Source organism: Carcharodon carcharias, chromosome 9, assembly GCF_017639515.1.
Source record: "Carcharodon carcharias isolate sCarCar2 chromosome 9, sCarCar2.pri, whole genome shotgun sequence".
Taxonomy (NCBI): Eukaryota; Metazoa; Chordata; class Chondrichthyes; order Lamniformes; family Lamnidae; genus Carcharodon; species Carcharodon carcharias.
The window spans coordinates 5,572,155-5,587,122 of record NC_054475.1 but is presented as its reverse complement, the minus strand read 5'-3'; the positions used below and the strand labels follow the sequence as shown (position 1 = coordinate 5,587,122).

Here is a 14,968-nt window from a genome sequence, read left to right as displayed (position 1 = left end):
GCAGCATAACGCAGTTGCTTGCCATTTCAACACACCATGTTGCCCACATGTCCATCCTTGGCCTGCTGCAAGATTCCAATGAATCCCAACACAAACTGGAAGAATGGCACCTCATCTTCCGATTAGTCATTTTACAGTCCTTTAGAACTAACATTTGAGTTCAACAACTTCAGACCGTGTAAACTCTCCTCCATCTTTACCTTTTTAAAATCCATTTTAAAAATGTATTTTTACTTATTTTTTAAATATATATTTTTATCCTTTTTCCCCAACCCCCCAACAAGGCCATCTGTCACTTGTTTCTATGCTGTGCTTTCACAGGGCTCTGACCCTTGTTTGGCTATTAACACATTCTGCTTTCTTACCTTTATGCCACTATCAGCACCTTTAATCTTTAACATTACCATTAACACTCCTTTTGTCTTGTGTCCATAGCTGTCAATCTCACCTGAGCTCCCATCTATCCCTGACCTTCTATTTTGCTCCAACCCCTCCTAAACAGCATATCTGTCATATTTTTACTTCTCATTAGTTCTGAAGAAGTCACAAGGACTCAAAATGTTAACTCTTTCTCTCTCCACAGATGCTGCCCAACCTGTGTTTTTCCAACATTTTGTTTTTATTTCAGATTTCCAGCACCTGCAGTATTTTGCTTTTACCTTAGAAAAAGTTTCTTCTCATCTCAGTCTTAAATGGGAGACCCCTGATTTTTAAGCTGTGTCCCTTAATTCACACCTAGGTGGTGTAGGAAGGGTACAATTGGATACTTTTAAGAAATGAATTAATTTAGCTTTATCATAAACACATGTATAAAACAAAAATTTGATTTCTCTGTCCCCAGGCACCTTTATTTCAGAAAGGCACAAAGGACTCCCATTAAATAATTATGCAGATTAACTCGTTTAAAATATGCTATGTGAATACCTGGCAGTGAAAATCCTTAAGGATAAGGCATTGATGAGCACTCAACGTCAAACCAAAATGAACATAGTACATTATGCACAACCAACCCATAACTATTTCTTCAGCCTTATTCCAACAAGTATCTAGGCCAAGTAGCTGTGCAACTTTTTTTTATGCAAGTACAAGACTACTGTTGCTAAGGAAATTACAATATTATTTCTGCTTCTCCAGCGTATGCGAAGTTTTAAAAGCTGAAATTTCCTTCCCAGTTTTGGAAGTGCTTCCATTGTGATATTTCTGTAGAAACCACAACGGGACAGATTAATAAATGAAAGGATGGTAAATGGGCTAGTAGTAAATAGATGAAAGGCGTAGTTAGTTATTGCATTCCCTTTTCTCTAATTACTGTTTATTTCACTGTATCTTTCTTGATATGTTTATTGAATTGTTGCTTTTCATTCTTTTACTCACATTTCTCAATGTTTCTTGACTTTGATCTCTAATTATGTGTGGCATAAAGATAACTGCGTAACACATTACTAAATAACTTAGGTCAAGTTGCTACTCAGCTTTGGCAAGTCAAATGAACAGCTTCTATTTATACAGCATTTTAACTAATAGAGTGTCCTATATGGCCTTTCTAAGAGCATTACCAAACAAAATTTGGCATTAAGGCACAAAAGGGGAAATTCAAACAGATGACCACAAGCTTGATCAAAAAGGTAGGTTTTGAGGAATTTCTGAAAGGAGTAAAGAAAGGTGGAGCGGTTTTGGGAGAGAATTTCAAAGATTAGGGCCTTGGCAGAAGGTCTGGCCATCAGCAATGGAGTGATTAAAATTGGATACACAAGGGGCCAGAACTGGACTGTAGCAATCACTGAGGGTGCAGGGCTACAGAAAATCATGGGGGGATTTGAAAACAAGTCAAATACAGTCTGGACCATAGCCCATTTGTTATGTAACGAAGGTGCTTCCTTGCTTTTACTATAGTCTATTCTTGAACTGTTTTCTGAAGTGTACCTGCTTTCAATTTCACCTGTTCCCAATTTAAAGCAAATTAAGAATTTCAAATAAGTTTTTAAGCAAGTGACAGGTGTTAATTAGAAAGTTCACCCTCTACTGACAAACCAAAGCACCAAAGTATGTTAATAAAATGGGATTAAGAAAATAGAATTAAAAGCACATAGGGAGAAAAACCCTTTTATAAAGCTGATCTTTAACAAGGTAAATGGGATGATTGCACAAAATGAACCCCATCACCATAATGTTCTCATCTTTAAAGACACAAATCCAATATGCTGAGTACATTCAGATTATAAAGTACAAAATAAAAACAAAGCTACACATATAGAAGTTAGCACTAAAATGCAAACATGTGTTTCAACTTAACCCTTTGAGTGAAAGTAACACCAGTTTTGACCCAACTAAGAGCACCTGGGTGTGTAAGCTCCAAGGAAGACACACTCCTGTTCCTAAATCACTTAAATATAAAATGCTGCCATTCATCTAGAATGTTTAACAGGTGACTATATCCAGGGATAGCAAAATGTCCCAGTGATATTCCCTCATATCATCAACTTCCATGAAAAACCAGGGCAAACAAACATGCTACTTAGGGTTTCATGTCAATTTGAGACAACAGAGTACAGAATACTTTCCTCACTAAAGCCATAAGTAAATGTGCACATGCAAACAAACATCCCTGGGTACACTACCCATTCAAACATATAGTGGCTTCAATATATTATTGGTCTTTTTCAGATTACATAGAGGTAATGGCCCTACACACAGATGCATAACCGTGTTATGCATGAGTAAAGGTTATGTGACCCAACCCTTGTGTAACTAGGCCCACTTGAGAAGCTTAAATTTTAATACAAAGTTACCTAATGTATTCACAGCCCCAAAACATAACGTTTTCATTAACCTGTGCCAATTAGAAGGGGCATCAGCTACACTTCAGTCAGCAATTGCTACTTATACATCCAGTAGTGAAGCCTACAATTCAATCAATTTAATTTTTTCTTGATACATTTCCCCACCCAAGTGTTACTTTTAGCAGGTCAAGTCCCACTTTAAACAGGTTTGGCTCCTCCATACGTGCATGTTAGCAGCCGACTGCAAATAACTGGTACAACACAAAACCATGCGTGGCTGTCACAATTAAATATCCAGTTCTGTGGAAAGCAGTTTTCTTAAAAGTTCTAGCATCCAAAATGGCAAGACCAAAGGATTTTCTTTGTTGGAACATTCCCACTCGGGAATCAACAGTAACCTACATGTGGAGCCCTGTTAAGAGCAACTGGTTTTCAATCTACTCCAGGCCTCAAGTCTGAAACCCTTAAGCATGTTTTCACACAGTAGATAAAATCTGTGTTAAGTTTCCGCTAGACCATGGAAGAGTTCTCAATATCTTTTAAATTAACTATAAATTCATCCATTTATTGGCTTAGGAAAAACAATCATCCCTCATTACAAGGGATCACAGTAATTACTTGATAGAAAGTCTAATTGTTTTCGTCTCAACTACACAAGGCACCCAGTCAATAATGGATTGACTGCTAAGTGCTGGCTCAAGAGCTATTTCTTCCATTTAAATGTTTTGGCATTCATCTAAAGCCACAATGTTTCAATTCTAATACACACAGGGTACATTACAGTCCTGCAATACTCAGTGAAATTAGACCCAATAGTACACCGAAGAACATTTCAGTTGAAAGCATGCAAAAACTAGATCTCACTATCCATTTTTCATGAAATCCATAAAAGATCATGAATGGAACAAAGCCATCCTATATTTTACGTATGTAGCAAAATACTTGTTGGAATACAACTTCACAACAGGTACTCAAAAGTTCTGATTATCTGAATCTTTCAGTAGGTCAGTGTATTCACACCTTTGATTTGTCCTACATAATCTGTGTGGGCTACTAAAAAAAAAATCACTGCAATTCTTCTTGATAATTATGAGGTTTTGGGGTCACGAATTCAGAGGCAGCATTGGCTGAATCCTAAAGAGCTGTAAAGCCCCTTTAAATTTTCCCCCCCCTCTTGATGGGTGTGGCCCAGGCAAATCTTTTGAGGCCCGGTAGCAGCTGCAGCTAAAAAAGCCCGTGAAAAGGTAGGCGTTTTTTAAAAAAAAACCCTGAATTTTAAACAATTCGCATCACGTTAAACTTCTCTCCTACACCTTCACCACCCACAGCTTTTGAAGCCTACCCACCCCGGGAGTCACACCAAGTCTGAGGCATTAAAATGGGTTCACATGGGGAAAAGGTTTGTGAAGAAGTGCAAATCAAGGTTGGCTGCTGACAGATTCAAAACTTGTTCACAAGGGTCTCAGATGTTACAAAGTACATTTCCCTTAGTACCAGTAACTTTCTGCAATTCACACCAAGGGAAAACAGTTCAGGATTTGTACTTAAACTAGATGGACTTTGGACTTTTTTTATTCAAAGGGTTAAGCTAGTAACACTATGATTACAGAAGGTTGAAATTACATATGCTGTCCATTTTTTCTTTCAAAATGTACAGCCAATTCTCAATATGCTGCAAAACAACTATTGCATTACAGTGAACCACACAAACTTTAGATTTTTTTCCCCCCATTGTTCTAGAAATGCAAAGCTGAGAGTCACCTAAATGCCTGCTGTTTCAACAAACACATTTAACAATTCCAATTTTGATATTCAGCTCATTGGAAAGTTGAATCATAATTAAAAGATCCATTAGAATGATATGGAGTGAAGATAACTGAAAAACTACTTGGGGATGGGTTGAGAAGGGCAGGGGGTGGGGGGGAATGGATGATACCAAACAGAAGTAGCTGGCTAATGTGGGATAATCAAATTTTAACAGTTTTTGGCACTTTTTCTCAGGCAGGAAGCCATAATGAAATGCAGCTGAATTCAACCTTAGGCATTTGCCATTTCCTTTTTTTGCTCTCTGGTATTAGAGAATTTGCGCTTGTATGTCTCAAAACGCCCAAGTTTTGGGATTTTTCTTTGTACCACCAGTACAGTTCTGGTCTGTTATTACCATTTAAGTAAACAGTTCATATAATTTAAAGCTTGGCATTATAAAAAAAAATCAAGGTAAAAATGGGGAACTACCCCGAAATCGTGGAACCCATCCGAAGTTCACTTTTACAGAAGCACTTTGGAAATATGGAGTGCACTATTATAGCAATCACATGGTTTCTCTTACATTATAGGAATGCCAAGCATGTCCTTCATTTTAGCTTAATCCAGGTCACTATTTAAGGGATTACGTTATCTTAACAGACTCCTCCAAATCAACATATAATTTGTCTTTTCTCTTTTAAAAATAAAAAAATTTCACAATACTCCACAAGAACGTTTCATTTCAAAAGTACATTCCTCAATAAAATGGGCAGTGATACGTTTCACTAATAACACTACTTTTTGGCAAGATGCAACTTTTTAGTTGCTCACAATCAACAATGTTTCACTATATCTATCAGCAGAGATTAGGTCAGTTTGTACAATAATGTACTCATCTAAACTACAACAGAAATCTTTAAACTCCTATTCAATCCAAGAGGAAATATGGAATTATCATCGCATAGCACATCAGGTTAGAATGATTTTAAAAGATATGGGTTGCACCTCCCTGTCAGTATATGTATTTTAATTTTCCACAAAATACTGCACAGGAACATATCCCTTGCTGGGAAAAAAATGATCTCTGAAATGAAATGATGGCAGGAGGAAATCGATATTTTGTAACATGTTAAACACTTGCCAGCTCCTAACAGTATTACAGGGGTGATATATGTTTAAAATCAGTGATCGTCAAGACATTCTAAGCTCAGTGTTTCTCAAAAGTGGGATGTTACCCTTTGGGATTTGCTAAATAATGTGCAAATGCTTACTGGGGAGCGCTGACCTCATGAGTGGACACTGTGGTCAGGAGGGTGCAGTGGTCAAGAGGAAGAGAAGAAGCGGCAGTCAGAGGCAGGCTGTGAGGGAGCCGGGACTGCATAGGCTGCATGTACGTGTAGCACAGATCTCCTACCAAGAACCGCAAAGATACATTCGCAGTGAGAAGCTGACACACCCATCTTACTGATATCTGCAATAAATACCCGTTTTCCATCAAGCATTATTAAAATATTCTTTATGTGTGGCACTTTCATATTATTTATAATTTCGAGGGGGTCCGTGATTACTAATCCATTTAAAAGGATGCCTTTTAAACAAAAAAAAATTGAGAACTATTTTTGTAGCTAATAGGTCTGAGCATGCATAAAGATTTCTATAAGCTAATGCAAAAAGACAATTACATTTAGTTATACTTCTCGAAGTAGAATGTTGTTTCAAAAAAGCTCCCCTCCCCACCCCTTTAACTAACCCATTTCACAATTTCCAAAATAATTGCTCAAAGAAACCATTTTACACCAGCAGACATTTAATGTTCTGTAGCGAAAATAAAAACCAAAGAAATTGAAAGCCCATGTGAATTGGATGGTAACATCATAAGAATTGGCTGTACAAGTTCTCTTTTTTGTAACTTACAAAGATATGGCTGCTTTAACAAAATGCTGATACAGACAAACAATTGAGCAGTTTTTCAGGATTCAATCACATTCATTTTAAACATTTCAATCTGCAAAAAAAAAAATTACAATTTAGTTCACAAGATCAGACCTGACGACTCATGTGATTTTTGGTGGTGTGCAGCTTTCTTTCCTGCCGCCTTTGTTTTTCTAGGAAGATACAACTGGCATTGACAATTTTGAGACAGCTTTTCAGGATTATAGTATCCTACATCATCACTCATTTACTAGGAACAGCTTAACCATACTACTTTAGATACATTCATTGCTTGCAATGCAATATTGCCCATGTATGAACCGGTTAGATTTGAATTATAAAATATTGCGTCGATTTAGATCCCAAAAAGTATATTTTTCTAAAAAAAAAACCTAGGCAGACCCATAAAGTTTAAGACACCTTAAAAATGCAACATTCAGGTTTCTTAAAAAAAAAAACATTAAATTAGTTGAAAGAGTAACCAAACTAATGTTACAGTTGGACTGAAATAGACTGGGAACTTTCATTTGTGACTACTTGGTATCTAGTTATGCTGGAAGGATGCAACAGGGGGTTCACATTTTCAATTAAAATGGATGGAATCATCTTAAGAACTTAAGTTTTATCTACCTGAATGACTCATGATTTTCATGCGAAAAACTACAATGCTATTGAGACAGATTTTAGAAATTAAGATAATGTACTGGGAGACAGATGGTAATCTGTTAGCATTGTTGGCAGATACTTTTCTTTTAGTCACCAGGGACACTTCTTTACTTGAAGTTAAATGGTCATAAGCAAAATCTACATTTTTAAAAATGAAACTACATCTAAACTTCTAGGTCATTTGGCTACATGTTATGTACAGCACCTATATTTTACAAGGTTGAGATAGTTAAGCTGATGTTATATTTACAGGAGTCTTTGATCTTGTTCTCTGTTTAAAAAAACTTTGATGTGAAACTTTTCAGACAAAGGAATCCACTGGAAGGACAGATAGTACAATGGAGATGAAGAAAATGATCTGCAGATTTTTTTTTGCTAGTTCTCAAAAAATGAACGATCTGCTTGTTATATAAACGTACTTCTACATGACAAGTTTGCATATGGTTTGTCTTTTTTGTGCACAAGAATTAGGTGTTGTAACTTAAGTTTCCTAAATGGTAAGGATCAAAAGGGTTTGCCTTCATCTGAGTTTTGTGGCAAAACAACTTATCGTGCTGTCAGATTTTCCCAACTTCACTTGATACTGCCAAAACAATAAAAAGATGATTTGACAAAAATATTAGACATCATGCTAGGCTTGCAGTTCCTAATTTTGAAAAGATCAAAGCAACTCCCACAAAATGCCAGGCCAAATTTAAATGATTTGATTCTATTAGTGGTCTGCAGGACACAAAAAGGGACAGCCTCTTGAAAAAACATACAAGTCTTGTGTCTAAACCTTGTGAACCAAGCTGTCAGTGAAGTCATTTTCTATCCCTACTTATATAAAAAATATCCCCTTGCATTGTTCAGTCATCCCCAGAATTAACTTCTTCTTCCTCCTCTTCCTCCTCCTCTTCTTCTTCCTCTTCATCTTCTGGCTCTTCCTCATTTGTTTCTGGTGGAGGACTCTTCTCCTTCTTTGACTCTTTAGCAGGGCTTTCAGGTGGTTGCCCCTTAGAAGGTGGTGATGCCTTTGTGGTAGCAACCCGCCCCTTTCCTTTGCCTTTTACCGGACTAGGAGTTGCAGGGGTGACTTAGAAGGAAAAGTACACAAAATAGATAATTATATTAAAACATTTTTCAGAATTTCACTATGACAATTCATCTTTAATGCCATAAAGGCAACCGCTTCAAAACTAGTCAGATTCAGATTTACATCTTACAAGTCAAAAGGCATGAAATATTTAACTGTAAAAAGATTACTCCACTTAAACAGTGCATAGTAATGGCATTAGAGATCATTTTTGTTTTTAAAAAGTAGAAGAAAAATTTCATAAAGCTTGTGGCAAGTGAGACAGTAAGCAGCATACTGAGCACTGAAAGTTCATAAATTCAACACCCATGCCTTCCTAGATTTGGATAGCATTAGATAAAAAAAACCTCTACATTTCACAGAATAAGCACTCAAATGAAGGAAACACTTGGGAGAAAAAAATTGATGTTGAATTGCCGATAAATGTTACCACGTTGCAGTAGAGATCAAAATATACAAAACAGGATGTTTCACTTGTGCTAGTAAAGATAGAAACGTGAGGTAGGGACTGAGATTTATACTTTAATGTTGAGCTACATTGAACAAGAAAGCATATAACTGTTGCAGCAGACATCCCAAGACATTAAGCTCAAACTTTTAGCATAAACTTTCTAGACAGACCAATTTTAACCCTAACCCAAATAATGGGCAAACAAATCCAAAGCTTCAATGGCTGCCTGCAACCTACAAATCAGCTGTGTGATGATCACTTAGCATGAAGGTGAATTTTTCCCTGCTGCGCTAACATTGATGTGCCTCCAAAATAAGACCATGTAAAAACAGGAGTGAAGGAGGACCGCACAGTTTTGTGATAACGTAAGAGTGTCCCCGTTCCTTCCATCCGTCTAGGTTGATAGTTGCCAATTATTTGTACTTGGAAGTTGAAAAAGGAGAAAGCCAACAGCATGCAATCATTTTTCCATAAAGCTGTTCATAAAAACACAGCATAATTAAAAGCTTTGCTAAAATTTGATGCTTACTAATTTATTTAAAATTGTATAAATGTGCACAGCTGAGTAATATAGTTGGTCACTGTTGAAGGAACCAAGAATTAGTTCAAGGGAACTTTGCTCAAATTTGGCATAAGTTCATTAAAAGTGGTTAAAAAAAATCAGTGATAAATAAATGTCTCAAATAGTGAGGTGTCACATTAATTGTTGGTCATACAACAGCACAGTTGCATATTATTTTGCCTAACTATTTTTCCAAGGACTTAAATTCTGTTGAAATCTGGAGAAGTACCAAGAATGATTTTAGAGTTACGCTGTAATAGACATATTACTACAAATCCATCCAAATTTCAATCCAGCAGAATCGAGGAAACAGAAAAGAAAAAGAACTCTTGATCTTATAACTGCAAGCTTTCTGACATGAATTCATAGTTCATAAAAGCTTAACGCCATTAAACACACTTGAACATACAATCACATTAGAGATAATCTCAAAATTAATTTTCCTTTCCCAAATTTAGTCTTTGTAACTTAACTACCCCTTCTGAAACAAAAACTATGTTAGATTAGGTGTTCTAAAGCTTGGCGGCAGTGCAAACTGATGAAAAGTAATAAGAAATAGAAGCAGGACTAGGTGCACCTCTGGAGTCTGCTTTGCCATTCAACAAGATCATGGCTGATTTTCTATCTCAATTCTACTTTCCAGCCTAACCCGATATCCTTCGATTTCCTGAGTGCCCAAAACTATAGGAATGTAAAGATAACAAATGAGAATAAAACCAGCAAATCACTTTCTAACAAGAAGCAAGCTGGCAAACAGTACTTTTAAATCATGAGAATTCTTAAATAGTAACCATTCAGAATGATCACCAATGCCCCAGCGCATCTGAATGAACTTCCAAACAACTCCTGTTACAGCCTTCCTTTCTCAACTGATCAATGTCAGTAAAACCGGCAGTCAGTGCCCTTTAGCTTTTCACAGACTCCAAATACATCATCTTACTCATGTAGAATTGAAAACTCATCTTGATTTCCTACTTTAGCTCAGATTTCCCCTTAGACTCTAGACACTCAGGTGATGCCTTCTTTCTCTAATAGACATTCTTTTAAAAGCTAAGCTAAGGGCCATTATTTACCTAACGGTCTTTTTTTTGTTACACCAATGAAGGTGAACATCACTATGGTTCTTTGCCTTTAAGCTTGATTTGAGATAATCCCCTGCACAGTAACTTTTCCATTAACAGTAATATGCAGCTTACCTGTAGCGCTAAGCCTGGGTTTGGGCGTCTTCTTTTCTTTTTTCTCAGGTACTGTTTTAGTCTTCCTTCCTTTTTTGCTTTTCTTCAAAGAGCTCTCATAGTCACTGTCATCATCATCTTCCACATAAAAGTCTGCATCACTTCCAGAATCCCCTTCTATAATAACATTGAACAATTGTGAAACTCAGCCATACTAGCTTTTTTTTTTCTTTTCATGTTGGTCCTATTAAACACTAACATTTAAATTTAGGATTTTGAAAATATTTGTCCTTCTTCATCAACACCAACATGAAATCTGTATTGATGCTTATTAAGCACATACATACACAGGGACAAGATATATTACATGGTGATGGAGCAATTACAGTACTGGGCTGGAAACCCACAAACTATGAATTCAGGGGCCACCATGACAAGTTGTGAAACTGAGTTCCAGTAGAATTCTGATCATCAACAGAAAAACTCAGGTTGCCTAAAAACACAACTTGAAAGAAGGGAACCTGCCACAGCTACCTGGTCTGACTACTTATATGACTTTCTGATAAAGCTGTTAAAGCAAGTAGCAACAGCAAATGCCAGTATCACCCACATGACAAGAACAAATAAAGAAGGTGCCACAACTGAGAAGCCTCTACTGATAGAAACTCTAACACAATCTAATTGCAAAATATAGCTGAAGGTTTCCTACCATTTGCCAATAAACCTGTGAAACAATTGCTCATAACATTAGAAATCAAACAGGACTATTGAATAGCTTCCAACATAGAAGATATAACAGGATATCTTGGAACCTCTTTAATACAAGTCATATCTCTCTCAAGAAACTTTAAAGGGGAAAAAAGTATTCATTCATCCATCCAAATAAGCTTCCTTAATCTTAGCCCTGATTAAAAAAGCATTTCCTTCTCAAGTGGTGCTTCAGAATTAAAGCTTGTTTCTGGTAACATTATAGTAAATCCATGATGCAACCTTCTATTGCTTTTATAGATTTCTTAAGGGGTGCTCAAAACATACAGAACTAAAATAAATGTTTTGCTAATCATCTTCCAAGCAGTCAAGAAGGGATAAATGATTGAGTGGTCAGATTCCAAAACAGGGCACTGGTTTCCAATCAGAAGCACTACTTTCAAACAGGATTATCAGCTGCCAGTGAACAAATTGCAGATTATGGTAATTTATGTAAAAAATTAGCTAGAAGTTAACATTTAGAAGCACTTATGGTAAGTTATGTTGGCCATCATCATTGGAAAATGTCCTGAAATTTTGCCTTCAAAAGTCATTGGAGTCCAGGTCAAGCATATTTAGCAAGAGTACATGATTATTCTCAGGATCCATAAAGAAAGAATAAACCACATTTATTTTAGCCACCTCCAGCTGTACCATAAGGATCACAAATTACTCACAACAAATGAAGCTTTTTGGACTGCAGATAAAAGGAGGTCCCAGGTGTTCCCATCTTTAGTATCTAGCTGCCTGCGTGTATCCTCCTTACAACTAAGTTGCAGGAGGCTCTCCTATCTTTTAACTATATACTGACACAGAAACAAAAATACTTGAAACTACATTGCATTTACTTTTCGTGACATGCACCATGTGTAAAACAAAAATTCTCAAGTCAGTTTACCATGGCAAACAAGATAGAATAAAACACAGTCTGATGAATATCTTAAAACTAAAAAACGTTACCAACAAAATAATGTATGCTCACTGAAAAACAGCTAAAATTACTGAGCACTTAGACAACTGTTAACTCAAACCCTAAATAAGCACACATTAAAACTTCCAATTGAACCAGCAACAGTACTTACCTCACCAGCAGTAAGCTTCTTACAAAGGCTCAGACACTGACCATAATAGGTCTATCACACAGTTATCCCCTGGCTGGCTTGTGATAACTTCTCCGATCACTGGGGAATATGTACCAAGCAGAAAATAGTGTACAGTATTTCTATTCTCCAGGTACAGTGGAAACCATTCCATGAGCAGGGCTGGCGCTATTACATGGGGACTCTGGCAGTATTTCAGAACTATTTATTGACATTGTTGTGCAACATAACTACATAGCATGGCTTAACAACCAGAATGATTTTGAGAGTTTCCAATACAGAATATAGGATTACATACAAATAAACCACAAAATTTCATTGAGTAAAATGCCTCCACCTTAATTACACATCAAACAATTTAGATTCTGGTTTACCAACAAATTACATAAACTCAAGCCTATTACATGAACTGTTCAAGATTTTGATTCCACCTCAAAAAATGTCCTATTACTGCACTTTTGCATTTCACTTCATTAGATTTACCATATCTATGCTGTACAATTCATTAAATGCAACTTTGCCTTTAAGAAATATTAACCATGGTTCCAAATTAAAGCCAAATATATGATGGCGAGATCTATTCATTTCAATGAGGATGGTTAATAGTATAATACAAAGAAAGCCAGAGGATCAGGTAATTTAATTAAACTTATTGTTTTCCCCACTGCTCCCAGTTATCTTCCCTTCGATTGCCTGCAATAATTCTACAGGAGTACCCCATCAGCCAGTATTCACTCTTATGAGACGCAAACGTTTTTCAAACTACGGATGGAACCATCGAAAACATCTGTCCTACTGTCGCTCACATTTACACACTGGTTCATTTTTACTCCAAGCACCCAACTGCCATAGTTAGCTAACTCAACAGAGGCTAGGGACTTCCTGGTCTGAAACACATACCACCATCCCTCAGATATCACACAAACATCCTTTTCCCGTACATGCGAAAACCAAACACACCCAAAATCCGAACTTTTTTTTTTGAATGGACCCTAGCGTGAACCAACACTAACTTCATCAACCTTTTGCGCGCCAAGTCTGTGACCCGAGCCAACACGAACCTTGACAACCAGACTCAACCTTAGCGTGGAAAGTCTAGGCGTTTGTCTGCACTGTTCAGTCACATGCTCTCACCTTACCTTGTGACTTTTGTGCTTTTATTCATGTCATGTGAACATGTCAAAAAGACCATCAGATACCCATTTGGGTAGCAGTGAGAAAAGGAAAAGGGAAGCATAATTTATGATCAATTGCTAAGAAAATGGACTTGTTGCAGAAACTTGACCTTGGTGCATCTGTGGAGCAACTGAGTGAGGAGCATTGGGTGGTTAATAAAGTATGTAATATTATACTACAGGTGTAGTGACTGTTAACAGGGAAGAAATAGGATGTGGAAGTTGACAAATGGAGAAACAACCTAGTATTTGCAGACTTCAACTAGCCTAGGCTTAGGCTATTGTAGCACAAGTTGGCTTAGGCCTACCCTATACATGGGAGCTATATCACAACCGAATAAAAATCTGAATACCGAAACACAATCTGCCCCAAGGGTTTTGGAAAAAGGATACTCAACCTGCAATAAATTAGAGGACAGTACTATGATCTTCCCATTCAATTAGAGGTTGCAGTTACAATTTTACCATGCACAGAAATACTATTGTAGCCTTCGGCACAAATCAAATCACTCACTTTCCTGAACAGCCTCATCATCATCTTCATGCTCTTCTTCACTCCCTCCATCATCCAGCAGAATTTCTCTCTGTTTGCTTGCAGCTTTAGACGCAGCTTGCCTTTTCTGACGACCATCTTTGTGGCCTTTTTCATCTTCACTCTCATCATCCCCTGCTAAGTGATATAAACAGACACTGAATTTAATTTTAAAATCACTTAAATCCACAGTACTAATACATGCAGACATTACAGACACTTGTGATGCTTAGGGTGATCACACCATTCTGAAATCGTGACAGTAATCTCATTCAAGACTGTAGGGGTGGTCGGTGGACAGTGTGAAAAAAAATTCCACGAATTCAACTGGGAATGAGACTCTGAAGTTGGGTCACATAAGTAGGGCACAGTAAAAGGGCCTTTCCTCTCCAGGTAGCTACGTTCTACATGACCTGATGTTCACACAGTTGGCAACCTTCATGCAGACAGTCAAACAGTGTTTTTTTCTTCATGGTATAGACCATGTGGTGGTTAACAGAGAATATATGACACAGTAACAGGCCATTTGTTCCAACCAGTCCATGCTGGCGTTTATGTTTCAGGTTATCAGGGCCATAACGCAAATTTGCAGGGGTCGTCTGCAGCAAATCTACCACCACAGATGCGATCAGAAGCTCAGGGAGTTTCTAGTCTTTTTTTTTATGTGCCCAAAAGCTTCATCGTCACAATCCTTTCTTTTTTACTAATTCACGGGATGTGGTCTTCGCTGGCTGGGCCAGCATTTATTTCCCATCCCTAGTTGACCATGAGAAGGTGGTGGTGAGCTGCCTTCTTGAACTGCTGCACTCCAGGTACACCCACAGTGCTGGTTAGGAAGGGAGTCCCAGGATTTTGACCCAGCATCAGTGAAAGAACGGCGATATATTTCCAAGTCAGGATGGTGAGTGACTTGGAGGAGAACTTCCAGTTGGTGGTGTTCCCATCTATCTGCTGCTCTTGTCCTTCTAGGCGGCAGTGGTCATGGGTTTGAAAGGAGCTAAGGAGCCTTGTTGAATTCCTGCAGTGC

The 14,968-nt window shown here is 37.4% G+C and overlaps 1 protein-coding gene across 2 annotated transcripts in view; it reads right to left on the bottom strand.

Moving 5' to 3' along the window:
- Positions 1 to 6,315: 6,315 nt before the first annotated feature.
- Positions 6,316 to 14,968, bottom strand: part of nucks1a (nuclear casein kinase and cyclin-dependent kinase substrate 1a) — a 33,427-nt gene continuing 24,774 nt past the window's right edge. The window contains exons 6-8 of one of the 2 annotated variants that reach the window (XM_041195170.1): positions 13,924 to 14,076; positions 10,409 to 10,564; positions 6,316 to 8,199 (exon numbers count right to left, since the gene is read on the bottom strand). In XM_041195170.1, the coding sequence (XP_041051104.1) occupies positions 7,973 to 8,199; positions 10,409 to 10,564; positions 13,924 to 14,076 (536 nt within the window). In that variant the 3' untranslated portion in view covers positions 6,316 to 7,972. Of the gene's footprint in view, positions 8,200 to 10,408; positions 10,565 to 13,923; positions 14,080 to 14,968 lie in introns of both variants that reach the window. The other variant, XM_041195169.1, reaches the window with a different exon arrangement.